This window comes from Anopheles maculipalpis, chromosome 3RL (assembly GCF_943734695.1).
Source record: "Anopheles maculipalpis chromosome 3RL, idAnoMacuDA_375_x, whole genome shotgun sequence".
In the NCBI taxonomy this organism is placed as follows: Eukaryota; Metazoa; Arthropoda; class Insecta; order Diptera; family Culicidae; genus Anopheles; species Anopheles maculipalpis.
The window spans coordinates 3,721,667-3,739,941 of record NC_064872.1 but is presented as its reverse complement, the minus strand read 5'-3'; the positions used below and the strand labels follow the sequence as shown (position 1 = coordinate 3,739,941).

At 44.4% G+C, this 18,275-nt stretch overlaps 2 protein-coding genes across 4 annotated transcripts in view; one reads left to right on the top strand and one right to left on the bottom strand.

Moving 5' to 3' along the window:
• Positions 1 to 18,275, top strand: part of LOC126563828 (nuclear pore complex protein Nup154) — a 505,032-nt gene that overhangs the window by 233,205 nt on the left and 253,552 nt on the right. The window lies entirely within an intron of this gene.
• On the bottom strand, positions 295 to 17,523 carry LOC126564940 (homeobox protein aristaless). 2 transcript variants are annotated; one of them, XM_050222066.1, is made up of 4 exons: positions 17,151 to 17,523; positions 14,246 to 14,291; positions 853 to 1,115; positions 295 to 763 (listed from the first exon to the last, which is right to left on the bottom strand). In XM_050222066.1, the coding sequence occupies exons 1-4, from the start codon at positions 17,432 to 17,434 to the stop codon at positions 295 to 297; spliced, it is 1,062 nt and encodes a 353-aa protein (XP_050078023.1). In that variant the 5' UTR covers positions 17,435 to 17,523. The 2 variants fall into 2 exon arrangements, with proteins under 2 accessions (XP_050078023.1, XP_050078024.1); XM_050222067.1 differs by having other exon boundaries at positions 295 to 724.

Genomic DNA, 18,275 nt, shown 5'->3' with positions numbered 1-18,275 from the left:
AATTTAGCGTGCGTGCTCCGCTTTTGCGATAGCCGAGGGAAGTCTAATTTGATTAATTGAGTGTCCTAATGATTGAATGCTGCTCTAATCTCCACCCGTTCGGAACTGGTTTTGTTTGGCGGAGTTGGGTTCGCAATTTTGGGAGTAAAGTTCCTGCTGCTTCTATAGAGTACAATCGTCTATTGCTTTAAATTGCTCTTCGGTTGTCTAACTATAGGATCTTTGAGCGCAATCTCATTGGAGGTTTCTGTTGAAGTTCAAACCGAGCGTTCCACCGGCTCCGTGTTGGGAGTCCTAGCTTAAGATATCACTATGCCCATTCTGACGTAACATCTCCAACCGGAGCTCATGTTCCCGTGCCTTCAGCCTCAACGCGGCAATGGATGAACTGCGCCGGTCGGCCTGCGGTGGTGATGCGGAACCCGCCGGAGCTTGAGGTGGAGGAGGCGGTAACGCCGCCTGAGGAACTGGCACAACGGGCGGTAGCGCGGTCGGCGAAATGGGCGGTGAAGCAGGCGAGGTGGGTACGGGACCACCGGGTGGCATGTTCGGCGGTGGACCGGGTGGCATATAATCCACCCCACCCGAGCTCGGTGGTTTCGATGGTGGCATGTTGGGTGGTGCACGCTGGGCCGCCGATATGTTAGCCAGCAGCGTCTGAAAGGAGGCGGTCGGCGTGTAGAGCGTACCGACGCCCGGTGGCAGCAGCGGTGGCGGTGGCGCTCTGCAAAATTCGTCAACGAAGGAAGAGAACGGTGAGACGCTTATTAGGGACGAGAGAAAAATCGGATCAGCATACGGTTCGGTAACGGTGGGTGACGGTCGGCACTAGCTCCGGCCAAGATTACTTACCGGTGGAATTGGTTGAAGTAGGCCGACGGTAGCACGTGGCTAGCACCGAGCGATGGGTACCGGAACGCAGCCAAACTAGCCGCATCAAACGGTTTCCGCAGGTTAAACCCAAGATGACTGAACGGGTTGGGTTGAAGCGAAGGTGCGACGACGGTGGCCGACGGGACTTGGGCCGCACTGGCTAGGTACGGATTGTACGGATGTCCCTGCGGTCCAACCTTTTCCTGTTTACGCCATTTTGCCCTTCGGTTCTGGAACCAAACCTGCGTGCAAGAGAAGGATGAAAGGAAAGCGGAAGCGGTTAAAACATGAGGCAAAATTGAATTACGGCAAATTACTACTCTTCTCCCATGCACGTACGCAAGCAAAGGTGGCGTCGACGAGAGGGCACGCAATTTTGAGTAGGAAATCGTGCGAAACAATCGCACACACGGATGCTTTCGAACGCTGAGTTGTTGGGACCGTGAAAAAGAAGAAGAGAAAAAAAACATCCCTGAACTCTGTCCGAACCTGAACCGCCATTATAGAATTATCGTACAAACACTCGACAATCGCAGAGACACAACCGCATCGGACAAATCCTCGAATATATTCTCGATCGTACCGGTTCAAAAACCGAACCACACCGTACAGACCGACATTTAGCGTGATGATAATTTAATAAAACTTCGGCAATATTGGTCCCCTTTCTCTCTCTCTCCCTCAACCCGTATCTCTGCCAAAGGGTGTCCTCGGCACAATCGTGCCCGGTCCAGTACTTTTCAATTACTTTAATGTCGTTCTCGGAATCGAAATTCAGCAACTTCTCTGCTGTACATTCTCTTCCCATGGCCTCGAATATGCTGGACTGTTCGAGTTGGAGGAATTGATAATTTCGCGTCCATTCTCGGCGGTGATTCGCTCGACGGATGCATCGGAATAACAATGATCATACGCTTTGGCTTACTGCACGCGATGATTATTTGATGATGAATATCCCGGGTTTGAGTGGTTGGGAAATTAAATACACTGCGGATCATGAAATTCAAAACAAGTGTCCTTCAGAATTGTTTTCCCTTGGACTTGAAGTTCCAGATGAAAAACAGGGAACTAATTTGCTTCACTCCGACTCTTGATACATTTTAAAGTGGGGAGAAAAGAAAAAGCTCAGTTTATTTGAAGCCACTTACAGTTGATTTAGGATGGCATCATCTTACAACATCGTCATATTTGTAGTTAGTTTAAGGAGACAGAACGATTGCAGAAACCTTGGGAGCAAAAATCAATACTAAAACCAAGAGAAAAACTTGAAAAAACTCATATCTTTATTAAGTTAATTGAATCGGAGGCGTCGCCGAAACAATTCCCATCCTTAAATTTCCATTCGGCTCTCCACTTAATGGCTTGCATAATACTCTTTCTCAATCCTCCCTAAAGCTATTCTTGTCCTTTAAAGAAGACGAGATTGATGGCGATCACTCACGCCGAAGTTCTTTTCGAGCGTTCATCAAACCTCAAGACATAAACTCAGCTATCTAGACACAGCAAACCAAACAGTCTTACACGTTCCACTACTTTGTTGAAACTCTCTTTAAGATTCATTAAACAGCGATAAAACCCTTAGCGTAAGAGTGTCTCCCTCCGGACGGGTAGCGCGACCAGCTCGTTACCAACAAATGACTCCAGGGCTTGAGCTCTCAGTTTTTCTCGGTAAGAGGTCATATCTTGGACACTGGTTCTGGTTGCGATGGAGGTAATTGACGGTCCTTTAGCACACCCAAGTGCCTTCGGGGCTGGCAGCTGATTGGTGCAATTAACACGCGGCCGTCCCGTCGAATCCTCGCCAGAAAAAATGCCAGAACGCTCGCAAGGGCTAGGGGTCTGGGAAAAACCAATCACCCGCGCGTGTCCAACAAAAACGAAAATCCCCTCAGAGAACGATGCAGATTTCAATTCCCATCGAGGCGAGGGTGTATCCAATTTACCACATCCTGATTTATGGTCCGTAAACACTTAAAACCAATATTATCATTATTGAATTCGCATTTCGTCCGCGTGGTGGTGAGATCGTGAGCCTCGCGAAGTTGGCTTAAAATATATGCTCAGCTTTTATGTAAACACTCTCACACAGCAGGCGTTCGTGTTGTTCGCAGACTGCAACAGGCTGCAATGGTGATGATGGCGCGTTGCTTTTCTCACCACCCAAAAAGGAGGCCAGAAACCGAGCACGGAGAACAATGGCGATCTGGTGGATGGGTGTCGATGAAGTTGCACTTTTTACTGCACCACACGTAAGGCGTGGGCAGTTGGGAATGGCCACGGCCACAATTCGCTTTTATGGCTTCTTTTTGTCGTACTTGTGGTTTGGATAATTATCTGTTAAAATACACACACGCACACTCACCCTCGGGACTCATTCGTTTTGGGTTCGTAATTAGAAGGTGACACAAGTGCGTAAGGTAAGTAAGGTTCCATTGGCATATTCTGCCGATTGTGTCATTAGCTGCAGAGCTCCACTTTGATGGCTTTGATGGCAGCACTCTCGTGGTGTGAACATCGAAACAGTCGGCAGCTGTTCGGTGAGGCAGCGCATTCGGACCTCGGGTGTCATTGGCGATTTACAAATCAATTAATATTGCATATGTGCGAGCCAAGTTCACAGCTTTCGCTCTACGGCCAGCCCGACAAGTGCCCTAGATAAGCATCTAAACGTTCCATTCGGCGGCTGATTAGCGGGTGATACCGGGAATTTGTGGACCGCTGGGGACTCGTTAGCAATAATTTTGTGTCTCGTTTTCGGGGTTCCTCCCCCCCCCCCTCCCTCAAACGTGACGTGACCTTCATCAGCGGCATCGTTCAGACATGGACACATCCAAACACACAGGTCGAACCCGAAAGCCGATTGTGGAGTGCAACAGGTGATTAGCGGGTTCGCCATGGACATCGTTAGCGCGGCATTGGACGTCCCAAACCAGCCAGAGCGCGCGCACATACAGCGAGTGAAAAAAAAAAGGAAACGAAGCATCCTGGGACCAGGAGGCCTCCCGGGGTGAATTAGATTAACAAAAGCACCATGCTGCGCTCAAAACACATAATTTTTATTCCTTACCCTTACGATCATTTCGATTTCGATTTCCCTGTATGGGTGTGCTTGAGCTTGTGTGCCTTTCTTTTCATACACAGCACAACGGATGGAGTCGATTCCTTGTTGCGATTGTGACGAAAGATTCGTGCGATCAATCGATATTGGTACGAAGAAGAACGGAAAACTTCAGAATAAAAAGCAACAGAAGAAGCTCCTCATAAATACATAATCGAAACTAATTCTCGCTCTATTCTATATGTCTTTACCATTGTTTATGATGCGCGGCGCATCCGCCCGATTCGGCATTCGTGTTTTGTCTTTTTCAAGACTTCCCCACAGCTAAGCTCCGCCGGCATGGCCAGATCGGTTTACATAAAGCGGCCGCCGTTTCGGTGCGTCGCGCCCGGCACAAAAACCAATTACACACCGGCGACGGCGGCGAAGTAGAATGTTAAGACGCTTTGCGTTAATAATTTTTCGCTACGCACACAACACGCTTAAAGTAATTCGCTCTGTCTTCTCTCGATTGATTTTAAATTATTGATCGTCTTAGGAAGAGCTATGAGGAGTGGAGAAGTGCACAGTTACTAATCGGAGTTGTTTCGGGAGAGCGCCCTATTAGCGGTTTATTTGTTCTTCTCTGGGCGACTGTTGAACGTAAAGGCTTATACGAATTCCATTATCTGTTGGTTTTTAGACGCAATTTGTCATCGAAATTAATTCTGGAGGATCATGTCGAAGAAATGTAGGGTGAGCAAGGATAAAATAAAAACTATAGCTCTTTTTTCGTGTGATCGGCATATGAAACTCTTCCTCTTTCTATACATTTATTTATTTAAATTATCAACCACCAATGGTTAAAATATTTGGTTTACTAATATCTCAGGAAGGAGGATCTCTATCGAACGAGGCGTTGGTTCTCAACTATGGATCATTCTTGGCAAAACCCGAAAGGGATATAGATGTTTGGTCTATTGCGAAGCCCAAGAAAGGATATAGACATTGAAGACGGATTGCAATAGCAAATGGTGGGACTTTATTTCCGCATAAACTACCCTCTCTTATTTCTTTATCTCTGGTACTTTTGGCTGGAGCCATGACTTCACTGATGATTTACTTATTTGAGCACCACAAAAGAGAGCCTTCTTACGACGCTTTAGCAGGCAGAGCACCATACAGATATAGTCATATAGGTGACTACATTCAGGATGGATCCTCGGTTATCGCACTAAATCCTAATTAGTCTCAGAGGAGTCTTGGTCTTTGATAGATGAATCAGGCCATTACTTATCGACACTTGAAAATTGTATCCTACTTTTGCAGGAGAATGGTTTTCGATATGATTTCAGAGCTAGATCCTACTGTAAAAAAGGCCAGCGCCACTACCACCAAGATGAAGCTCGTTAGACACCAACAAAAATCCCTTATACGCGTCAGGTCATCGCAAAGTAACCTCAAGAATGCCATGTCTATTATCAGCATTTCATCAAACGTCAGCCTCAATCCATCAATCATCAGTCGTTCGTAACCGGGGAAGGGGAAGTGCTTGAAAAGATAAGATCTCACTTCCAATCAAAATCTGGTTACCGAATCAGGTATTTTAGTTGTTTCGTTTATTTAGGCAAATACGTATCTGTCAGCGCCACTCACAGTCGTTCGGACGACTCCGCTAACTCATTGAGTCGTTTTCTAACAAAAAAAAAAAAAAAAAAACAAACTCCGAAATCTTTACGAGAAGAAATAATGATAAAAAATTTGATTAGAACCTCTACCATCCGGGTGGTCTGGGTGAGCTGCGTACGTGTGGGAAGAAGTTGGCACTCGCTGGCACACAACAAACACCACACAGAGTCCTCTACCATAGATTAGTAACGCATTTCACGACCGTTCACTCTCCCGATTACCATCGAAAAGATGTTTGTTTGGGCTGTCTTCTACCCTGGCGTTTGCAGTGTATTATGCTTCGGGATTGATAGACCGTGACTGAAAGGTTCGTTTTCAGTAACTCGTTTATGTCACTGTCTATCGCACCCTGGCGATGGCTCTAGATGGTTTTGTTGAAGCAGAAGGCCTGAAGAAATCCCACAAAAGGCCTCCCGCTGTGGAACACTTCTACATGGTCGAAAAGTAGCGTGAAAGCCTCGAAACATGTATTGCGCTCGGTGATCTTGTGGGTTTCGCTGCCAGATCGCGGGCCTTCCGTCCCGAAGCGGGCGATTAATATCATGAGCAAACATTAAGCGCTTGTAATGGAACCATTAACGCGATCGCGAATCTGTATGGTAAGGCTAAGGTCGTGAGAGCTGGACTGGATGGCCAGCTAATGAGAACGCTGGATGTGCTGTCAAAACGTTTTCGCAATCTAAAGTGCGAAGCTGTCACGCTTGTGCGATACGTCATGGCTGTGGGTCATCTCATTGCAGTGCGCTGTAACTCCAAAAAATATTGCAAATTCTTAAAAGAGTTTAACTTAAGTCATAACTTCAGCAAAAAAGCGGTTTCGGTTCACTCGGTGCACATCCAGTGTTCAGACATCTCACATATCATTTTCCGCGTGAAGAGATCCCAATCGGGAAGACAAATATAGCTTTACGGCCACACGGAGAAGACAGCCTACCCCATGCCAGACATATAATTTAGTATTATTAGATTAGACCGTAATTAATGAGTGATAATGTTACCACCTACGTGATTTCCGGTCCGAGCGTGGGGCGAACATTTTTCGTCTGCGATCGCGGCGGACTTTGGAACGCCACAGGCGACGGGTTAGTTCATCAGTAATTAGCAGGAAGCTGATGCTGCGGGACTGGAGCTTTGGACTCCACAGAAAACACAGACTGCACGAACACTGCGCAGAGGATTTCGTGCGTTCGGTCCAATTTGGGGTAATTTTACTTCTTGAAAACTTTGATTTGTTCCGTCCAATAACCAAAAACAAAAACAAAAAATACAGCAATCAGTGACACTTGATCCTCGTAAATGCCCAAACCCATTACTAGCATGATGGAAGGTCTGTTCAACGCGATCGGACAGGATACTGTCGTGCCGGATCAAAACAAAACGTTTCACCCCATAAAACCCAACAAACACCCGGCTTGTGGTAGCCGGCAAACGTGGCTCGTGTCACCGATAAACGTGTTTAGTGTCATCTTATCGAACATCCAAATCTTGTCGTGTGGTTCGTAGAATCTCGGCCGACTGGCGCCTGGGTTATCGGTTCTGTCTGCCTTTTTTTGTTTTTCTTGCCGGGAAGAGAGAATTGTCCCGAATCCCGAAAAGCACAGTGCAACCCTCCAAAGAGTGTTTCTGTCCGGTTTCCGTTTTGATCCGCATCTTTATCCGCTCTGTCCGTCTGTGTCTGACTGTTCGTGTCCCCGGTTCACCTGTCCCTTGGTGCGCGGCGCTTTTCTTTACTGACACTGCCGATGATGTTCCGGAACTTGTAACGCTTGATCTGATTGCCTTCTCCGTGGCTCCCGCGAGACAGGGTATCCGTGTCGGACCGTGGGATTTTATGTCGCAAGGTCTGAAGATCGAATTGGATGATGATTACGTTTCTAAGGATAATTATTAGGTTTCAGCTGTTTAGGGGAGAGCTGGTGCATCCTGAATAACTTGACTGAGACATTCTCAAGATGAAGGAAATTCTTCAAAGTTTGAGGCATATTTCCTTCAGAGATATTAATTAATTATCTTTTAAATAGTTAATAAAATATCGACAAAGAATGTACACTCACTACGACTAAGCACACTATCGCATATCATAGTAAAATAAAGCACTTTAAATGCTGTAAAATCTCAATACAGATTTAAAAATGTGTAAACAATAGCATGTCAACATCTTCCTTTCTAGTTAAAAAGCCAATTTTTATCCAAATCACACACATACACACTCTACAAAGGAAAACATAGTAACAAAACGCAAACCCGTTAAAGATGCCATACATTCCACAGCTATCTTAAATACTCTGACGCCGTTCGGTGCGTCTGTCTGGGCCAAGTCTGCAGACAAAAACGCGAAGCAGTTCCCTTATCTTTCTCGCTATAAATCCGCACAGCGCACAGCAGCTTCCACATTTGTTTCGCGGGAGAAATAATTAAATTTCTCAGTTTTGATAAATGTTTCTCCCCCAGAAAATCGCGGCTTCCCGACTTGCGGATCACTTATTTGTGTGTTTTGCTTTATGGTTTTGCACGATCACGACGATCGCGGCCACTGTTTAGCATTGGAAGAAGCTTTTTGCTTTTTGCGAGCCTTAAAGCACCCCAAAGTGTCCATTCCCCTGCCTGGGAATGCAATTGAAACGCGAAGCGTTGGAGGGTTGGTAGGTCTGACAGCTGATATGCAGTTGATATGCGTCGGAAGGCGTCGATAGAAGGACTCCCAAAACCGGCACGGATCGGCCGGGTGCACGGAAGAAACACGAAACGGCACAGGGAACAGATTATCGTTAATTAAATATGCAAATATTTGACCCTCGCAAGATTAAATTAAGAGCATCGTCGTTTGGTCGGCACCGAAACACAGTGGAAAAGCGAAGCGAAACGCCAAAACACAAAAAGGCCGCCGATTTGATTGTGCACAGACAAGACCACCGTAACCACCGCCACCACCTCCACCATCACCATCATCATCATCACCGTCCGCCAATCGATTAGGAACGAAATTTATATGAACGACGGTAATTAAACTGTCAAAATAATTTAGAAAATTAATCAAAAAAACTGAAACGAAAAATTAGGTCTTGGACAACACCGGTTGGTGATTTTTTTCTTCTTCTTCTCTCTATCTCTCTCGCGCAGAGAACCCCCCGTTGGTGGGGAATGTGGATCTGAAATATCTGGCGCAGGAGCATAACAAAAAAAAAAAATTGAAAAGAATGGTCACAATAATTTGCTCACGCCATAGTTGTTCACTAACCAGCAACAAACAACCAAGACAGAGCGAATTTTTCTTCTTGTGTGTGTATGTGTGTGGTTTAGTTTTAAACACTCAAAAGTGAGAGTATGGAGAAAAAAAAACCAAAAACATAAATTATATTTTTCACGAGCAAAATTAAGAACGGGTCATCGTCGAAGAAGGCGGCAAAGGTAATGGAACATGGTCACCGCGGATCGCAGCCGCCGCCGGAACGATCACTTATATTCCCTCTTCGGGGTGTTAACCGGTCGTATAGCGGTGGGAGAATATCATGAGGTGAGTTGGGGCTTTTCATTTAAATCGAAACGGGCCAAAAATACTCCCATATTGAGCCACAGACACGCGGTGGAGTAAGGCAAGCTGGTCATTTAGCTGGTTAGCGAGAAGAGAAGAGCTAACGAATAGCCTTAAATCCTATTACCGATGCTATAAGAGAATGCTTTATGAAAAACCGATGGCTTCACCTGGCTAAATGGGCGAATGAATTACAGTGACAAATGAGAGATTAACGAGTGGTTTCCTGCGTCAAATGTTGAGGAAAGGTTATGTGTGTGTGTCTTGTGTGTTTGATCATCAGAGGTGGCTTATAACAAGGTGATGAAGTGAGGATCATTATTTGAAGGTTTGCTATAAATGATCGCATTATTTGGTGGAGTGCTTACGGACATAGTTTGGTATCAATGTGGACTAGATGCTCAGATAAGAAGTTGTGAAGGGCATATAACATCATCTGACTGAGAGCTTTGCCAGAGCATTGTCAAATAGTAGCGAATTAGTTCATTCTAGATGAAGACTGATGAGGTATGTTCCAAGAAATTCTAGGACAAACCTTCTTACAAAACAAAAAAGGCACACATGTGGCGATGCTCCAGTAGACACAATCGAGTGGGTCACAACTTCCGCCCTTCCAAACATACATACACACACAAACATAAACATACGAAAGAAAGTCACGTGTGTTCCGCCCGTTCGAACATCCGTTGTGGAAACGCAACGCGGCAACAAAACGGTCCGACTATTATTAGTGAAATTTGCATCGGAATCGAATCAATCAAATGTTCTGCATCATTTATTGGCTTAATGTGATATGATTATTTCTTCGCCCATGCGTAGCGCAACCGTGTTCGCCTCTGAAGCCTCCGAACTCGGGTGGGGTTCGCAGTGCGAAAGGAGTCGTCCACAGCGCTATAAGAAGTAGTAAACCAGTAAGTCATTGTGATTGTGCGTGTACTTTCGCAATAAGAAGCACTTTTTAAGCAATCCAAGACAATTCGAAATGCTTGGAGTTGTTTCGAATGTGAAAAATTTAATTAAACTCACTTCACTCTGGCTTAACGGCTGATGCATTATTCGCTCCGCGTGTCCTTCAATTAAATTCATTAGCAGAAAGAAAGAGTGAATGTGAATGTCTGGCCCATTTTTGTTTTCTTGCACATCTCTCAATGACTTCCACACAAAACCAATATCTGAGGAGTGATCTTTCGAGCAGGCCAAAACGAAAAAAAAAAACAGACCCGACCAACACCAAGAATTACAGAGACCGGCCAAAGAATTGTACGATTTGTTGGTGATCGCCTCCATTTACGGTGCAGGAAACTGTTTGATTTCTCGCAAACTGTATCATTTCCAATTCGCTCAATAATTGAACGATTCCCATCCGGTTGCAGATTCGGTTGGCTAGCGCCCCTATGTTATTTGTTCTCCCGTAGGCCCGGATAAATGAAACGTTTAGATCATGGGAGCCCGGGCAGGATCTTCCGATTGTACAAATTAAAGATAAACATTAACATATCGCCCAATCACACTCTCTTTCTCGCGCGAGCCCACTCTGGACCCCAATTCGGGCCCGATGTTCCGATGTGCCGATGTTCGATTGCCGAACCTCTCGTAACAAACACACTCTCGAACCGTAGTTAAATGATTGTGTATGATTATATGCAATAAAATTAATTAGCAAACCTACAGTAAAAGGTGCGGAATTGCATGGACTTCCCATCAGGACTGCTTTGCGCTTTGCTTCAGTGGGCACAAATTTATGCAAATATCATGAAGAGCACTGCTTTATAGCAGTGCCACGCATGTTCGTGTGTTTCTGCGAAATCGACGCCAATTGCAATGATATGCCCGCAGGATCAATTCGTGAGACCCGATAATAACGATCTGTGCTGCAGCAGCAGCAGCAGCAGAAGTAGCAGCAACAGACTTTTCTCTCTTTCAGGCATCTGTTTTTTTATCGCCTGTTTTCCTGGGGTTTTCACCCGTCGGGTTCGGGGACAGAAATCAAGTAGCAGCTACTGATACTTTAGTATTTCAAAATCTAAGCCTCCATCGCGGCAACACCTATCGCCCATAACAGTGTTGGCTGTTTTTTCCCCCAATAACAGACATTTGTCTAATAGAAAAATCGTGATTATCCACGTGTAACGGGCTGTAAATTATGGCTGCCGCCGGGATCGCAACGAACCAGGACGGACTACATCCCCCCTCAGGGAAATGGATAAATCGTGAAATTGGTAGTCTCCTCCCGTGCGTCCGAAGGTGAGATGAGTGGGTTTCGGAGCACAAAATTTCACAGTACATAATGGATAACAATAAGTTGAGCACCATTTTGCTGGCTGCAATTGGGATGTAATTGTAGAGAACGGGGGAAAAAAAATCGGCACGATAAATAGGTTTGGAAAATGTGCTGTTTTAAGTGAGATAAAATGGAGCTATAAAAATTGTAGCCTTTTTGTCTGTGTTTTGTGTGTTTGCTTTCCTCTAATGTCCTTCCGTTTGGGGTCGACGCTAACGAACGGTTCGGGAAAGCCGCGCTATTACGTGTTTATCTTCCGGAATGGCTTCTTGAACGAGTTTTATGTTTAGTTTTACTAAATGAACCTTAATTTCTGGCTTTCTCCCCTGTGGAACTTCAGCCCAGGATCACAACGGTTATATGTTTCCTCTGTTTTCCTGCCATCCTGAATTCTTTAGCAAGAATGACCACTCAATCACCCTTCCCTAGATTAGCTAATTATCCTTTAATTTCGAATGGCCTCGTTTAGTGACCACCCATGCACCCTTAACGTTCGATGTTCGATGGCTCACTGTGCGTCAACCGCTCGCTAGGCTCATATCTATTTGCATAAATTAGGGCGCGAGCGCGGTCGCGATAAAAAGGAAACTAAAATTCAATTATGCCATTTACCGGCACTAGAATATCAGGCATATGCTCTCTCTCTCTCTCTCTCTCTCTCTCTCTCTCTCTCTCTCTCGTTGATAGGAAAAACGTATGTACAACCATCATCACCACCCATGGGTAAGGTGTAAAATCATCGTCATAAAAAACAACTAATTAAAGCAATAAATTTCCGGGGCCGCTAGGTTGCGCTGTGCCGGCTCACCTGTGCCGGCTGGTGGCTGGAATTGACTCAACACAGCAACATATCACTCACCACCAACACCAACGTCCCGACGGTTGACCGACCGTATTTGCCATTAGACGACATTATGCCCATTAAATATTCTCATGCCCATTGCATTGGAAAATGGTTGCCCGCGCCTAGAGTGTCGGTGCAACTCACTCACACTAGCAACAGCTCGTAACGTAACGGTAGGCAGGCTTGGTTGGTAATCGTAGGTGACATTGCTTCAATTTAGTTCGTAATTAAATCAATCTAAATTTATCGCCTACCACCCTTGGGCTCGGGGCCCCGATCCAGGTCCGGTTTTGTCCAACAATTATGGCGTTCGTGTTGCTACCCTTCGCTCAGGCGCCCCCTGCGACAAAGCGTCGATTCCTTCGAGCAGGGCGAGGCTCTCTCGCTCTCTAAACAACACGGCCAACAGTTTGCCAACATCGACAAATTAGCTCGCTCACGAACACCGACGCCCGACACTACAGATGCCGAGTATCCATTTTTATGCGTGATTCAACATCGTGCCCTTTTTTGGGAACCTTCCAGGTTTCAGGTCTCACCCCACGAAAATGGCACTAGGGTATGCATAAAAGATAAACGTTTCTTCAGTCTCCAATCCGATAGCTCGACTCGGCCCTGTGCTGTGCCGTATGAAATTACGTTCGATGTTGTCTTTGGGGGTTTCAGGCCGTTATGTACTGCCCAGGTTCCCAGGTACCCAACTCCACCCATCGCCCATCGCCGTTGGAGGGGAAAATTCATGCCACCGACATGGAACGACGGTGGGAGGAACATACATAAAACGTAGATCGAACGCAAACATGCATACACGTACGTGTATGTACGTACGTGCATGCCCGGCACAGCCAACCACCGGCAGCATAATAAATATGCTAATGAACGTGTTTATGTGGTCTCCGCAGGGTGAGCGAGGCCTGGCGATGGAATGAAGAGCGGGGATGTGAATACGTGATCGACGATAATCTGTTTGTTTAACTAACCAGCCATTGGATTTTTCCATCGTGTCGTACCGAGCCGAAGCGAACGAGAGAAACCAAAAGAGGAAATGGAAATCAATAGCATTTGCTCATGGGACCAAAAGGAACGTGAGTACGCGCATCCTTGTCGTATACGTTCGTGTGACCTCTTTTATATATATAAAAAAAATTCTTAAGGAAGAAATAAAGATTTTTGCCATAAAAAAGTGTTATGTGTATCACTTAGTATTTGCTATAAAAAATAAGGTGGTGATTACTCATCGGTATCGAGCATTATAGCCATGCTGAGATATTACTAAAGGATTGCTATAAAGTGTAATTTAAGGCTGAAAGAAGCTTAGAATAAGGAATACTGTGAAGACCTTGACACAGACCTAAAAGTTTGTACATAATCGAGATTCTGTTGCTCCTGGCAGCTGACTTAAAGTGGAAAATTTCAAAGGAATTTTGCAGATCGACTTATTAGACTCATAAATAGATGAAGTGTTAAAAGTGAACCATAAAAAAACGCATCAAGCTAAAAAATGTTACATTCGCACACCCAGCCTGCAACGCCTGCACAAAATTCCCCTCAACAAACGAGCCAGAGAGAGCGAGTGGAAACATGAGCTAATTTAATTTGCTTCCCTTTTAACAAACCAATTGGTAGGAAAAGTTATACTAATGACGTTGCGTGCTGATGCTTCCGTGTTCGTATCAACCAGCTCCAGCAGCAGCCTGGCCGAATGTCTTTGCGAATGGCGCTGCCCATTGGCGAATGTGAAGAAAAAAGCTATATCACCCACTTCCTTCGATTTTGTTGCCTTAATTTGTTTTGTATCACAACAAACAGCAAATAATAATAATAAAAAAAACAACACCTCAACACATACAAAAAAGTCACGAAAGGGTCGGCCCGAAGCTGGCTGGACGTGCTAGAGGCTTTTGCAACCCGAAAAGCAGCGACTGTAACACAGACTTTCCTAGAACGTGCGCAGTCAGACGCAATGGTAGACATCATTATATGACTCACCTGTATTCGGGCCTCGGTCAGTCCTATTTTCATCGCTAGCTCTTCCCTGGAAGAAGTAAGAAAAACACGAAAATAAATAAATACGAATTGCAGCGAGCAAAACAGTCTATGTGGGTAGTTCCTATGTTTTTGAAAATTTGCTCAAATACGAATTGATCCTCTTAATTTATACTATAAAATAATTTCCTTCCAAGCATTCTGATTCCAACAACTCTTTTTCAAGCAAATGTACAAACTCAGTAACAAACACTAAACAGGTAAATACTGCATCTTCAAAGGGTCAAACCCACGAAAGGGCACAACACAGAGTCCCCAGTGGGGTTCGCACGCGAGGGGGTTCCAACGAAAAACAGCCGTGATGATCGATAAGCGATGTGAGTAATTAAATTTTAATCAATATGCAAATTGTATTATGTTTTATGCAAATGCATCCTGTGGCGTACATTTTTTTGTTATAGCAGCTCATTGTAACTGTTGTTGCAGTTTGATACTGCTGCTGAGCACGAAAGACACACACACACGCGCGCGCGCTCACACGTACTAAATAGAGCGACAAATAACGTTTACCGGCTGTACGCAGCCACAGGATTCGCGCTGGGCGTTTCCTGGTGACATTGGTGCGCGATGCTGGTTGGTTCTGGCGAGCGCTGCTGATTATATCGATAAGCCCGATGTTTATTTATTGTGTTAGCGACCTTTTCCATGCAGGCAGGCAAGCCTCTATTCGCCCGTCAGTCAGTCTCTCCGTCAAGCGTTATGATTAATTATGAATACAACTGCCACGAGGTTTGCTAATGAGATGGTGCGCTTGCAAACAAACAAACGTATAGGAGCATACAGAGCACACAAACAAATGACGAATAAGCTCTAGTGTGGTTAGGTTTAAATTAAGTTTGAGCAGCATTAATGGGATGCAATTTTTATTTCCTTTTTGCAAACACCATAAGAGATAAATTATTCCACAACATTCCGACAGAGGTCAATAGAACCGGATTGATATTTTCACTTGACAGCACAGATCATCGTCATTATGGCAACAACGATAAGTGATGTCAAAATGTCAACCGCGCTTATGATAGTTCTCAATTAGCTGACGTTTCCCTTTTGTTTTTGCGTGCACCATCAGTGCATTTGCCGACTTTTTTTGTTGTTGTTGCCTCGAACAACAACATGTTATCAGTGAATATTTTAAACGCGAACTACACGCACAAATAATTGTAACGTTCAGCGAGTGGAAGGGATATGATTTTATAATTCATATTAATTAAATGTATGTACATTTTAATCTCATGTGTATGTGTATGTATATGTGTGCATCTTCATAACAGAGACGATCACACGCCAACGATGTTGAAATGATATAGTTTTGATCGGCTTAGCAGATGCACACAACACAATCGACTCGATTCCCCCGTCGGCTCGGTTGACAACATTGGGGACCGGAACAGCGTGTTTGCACTTTTGCGCACACACGCACACCTGGAGACGAGCAGCACCAAGGGGGAGTCCCCTAAGAGGTGGTGGTGCATAATTTGGTGCATTTCGCACCCGAGCATGAAATTATAATGCCACGCAAAACTTTTAAAAAGCACACAGGCGAACAGCAGTACAGCGTGTGGGCACTGTTATTATTGTTAGTGAATTACTACTATGGCAATGCCGTCCGGGCACGAATAGCTTCAACAGTCACCGACACAACCACGACAGTAAGGCAAGGGTCCGACAAAGAGACACACAGTCTATCCGCAGAGTGCGAGAAGTGTTGGTGGTTGCGCCCACCGAAGGGTAATGAAATGTTGATTAAATAATTGTCGTGGTCAACGCAGCGGTGACTTGCTATTTGTTTTGTACAACGACAATAATTGGGATTCATTACAATGTCACTGCAATGCCGAAACGGATTGCTGGTTGTAGTGATTGACAAGTGGAGGGAAGGAAATAATGATGTGGAGATATGTGCCAGTAACTTATTTACTGTCAATGCTGGAGGGAATCGTGATGCATTGTGTCGATATTTTATTATTTCGAATAGATTTCAGGAGCTCAGGAGGATCAGGAGTTCTTTCTTATTCTCACCAAAACCTATAAAAAAAGTTATATTAATTGTACAAAACTACAAGACACTGGACACCGTCGGTATAATAGCCAAACTCCTTACAAAATTCAACTGTAAATAATCAATCCAGTACTGGGGAATGAGATAACGAGATTACAATTGTAAGCTGATAACGAAGAAGCTAAGAAAGCAGTATCGTTTAAGATAATGCAATAGGAAAATATTTAAGAGACTTCAGAAATACAAAATAAAGCTACGATCAGATAATAACCACATGAGAATTCTTGTAGACAATGCCAAAGCCGTATACCAACAAAGCATAAAACTGGAAAAGAACTCTCTAGATCCTTAGAGACTACTCTAGAGCTTAATCGCTTTGAGTTTTAAACTGTTAAAACCTTCTTATTAATTGTCCCAGGAGGTCTTTTCAAACATTGATTATCTTGAAATCAACCGTTTGGTGCTTTCTTACTGAGAGATGAGCTCGATTGCTTTCTCTTTGACCAAGAAAACGCAAGAAAAGATCAACTTTTATTCTAAGTTTAAGACCTCAAATATCTTCACGTAATAGTCCATTGAGTTTGAGGCTTTCTTTCCTTGTGCAGATCAAAATACAGATATAGAAAAGAAACCTTGCAATCGTCCAAAACGTCTTTTATATTGGGTTAGACTTATAAGAATCTTTTGTTTTCCTGTCAGGATACTTGCAGTCTCATTGCTCACAAGTACTTCATAAACATTCCGAATTGATTGGAGACAGTCTCAAGTACAGATTTTAAATTCTAGCGGAACAGGGCATACCCAAAAGAATAGGAAATCCTCCAGAAACCTCAAAATACCTCAACTTACCTCGTAAATACATCCGGATAGTGCGTCCGCGAAAACGCTTTCTCCAACTCCTCCAGCTGGAAGCTCGTAAACGTCGTCCTGTACCGTCGCTGTTTCCTCTTTGGCGCAAAGTCATCCCCACCATCGTCACTGTGCGGATCCGACAGGGGACTATTCGGATCACCGCCACTGCTTCCCATCAGTTGTCCGGTGCTCGCGCTACGCTCCAGTGGACTGCCCTGCGGTGGCCGTGCCTCATGGGGTCCGATATCCTCCAGCCGGTTACCCTCGTCCGATATGCCCATTGGTCGACTGGGCTGATCTAGGTTCGCAAGCCGTGCGATGTTGTAAATTTTGAACCGGTATTACGCGCTCGCACTTGTGCGCGAGCGTCTTCCCCCGAGTGGTGGTGTGTGAGTGTGTGTATGTGTTCGGTGGGGCTTTCCTTTTTGTAAGGATAGTTCGAACGGGTTTTCTGTGAATAAAAAGCAGTACACAAAAACATGAGATAAATGAACATCCTTCCAACACACAAACACAAGCGGCGGTAAAAAGGGAAGCTAAGGATAATGAGCATTAATTTTAGTAAATTTAATCAAATGATCACAAAACTTCATTTACAAGATAAACGATATGGGAGTCTTCTCTCTTTCATCAATTCATTCATTCGCTTAAACGATAACACCGAGGTTCGGCTTTCCTTCAGCCACTGGTGCTTACGTGTAATAAATGGATAAAATTGCTGCTTGTACCCGGAAACGGGTCATCCTCCCGCTGATTGAAGTAGTTTCGTGCTGATGTATCGTGAGCCCGTTTTGCAAGCTACCATACAATCCACTCATTTCAACCTCGATCGGAAGCAAGATCATTTATCACACCTCTGTGCAGAGCAGCAGGAGTAATTGAATGGCTGTAGTTTTTTTTAAAAATTGTTTTAACTCTTTTTTCTCTGCCGATAAAATAATTGGAATAATAATTGCTAAAAATCGATGTAATACAACAAGTTTTCCATTTTAATTTTTAATATGAAAAATCCCTCCCAAAAAAAAGGAAGCAAAATAAAGATAAAGTAGTCTGTATGTATAAATATACATATTTAGCCAGCAAACGTACTCCAATCGAAGGTGATACTGTTTTGTGAAGCAA

What these genes read in the sequence shown, in the direction of transcription:
- LOC126564940 (XM_050222066.1), bottom strand. Translation starts at nt 17,434, where the DNA reads ATGGGCATATCGGACGAGGGTAACCGGCTGGAGGATATCGGACCCCAT. An exon ending in TATCCGGATGTATTTACGAG is followed by an intron (nt 14,292 to 17,150) that starts GTAAGTTGAGGT and finishes TACTTCTTCCAG; the next exon opens with GGAAGAGCTAGCGATGAAAA. An exon ending in TGACCGAGGCCCGAATACAG is followed by an intron (nt 1,116 to 14,245) that starts GTGAGTCATATA and finishes TCTTGCACGCAG; the next exon opens with GTTTGGTTCCAGAACCGAAG.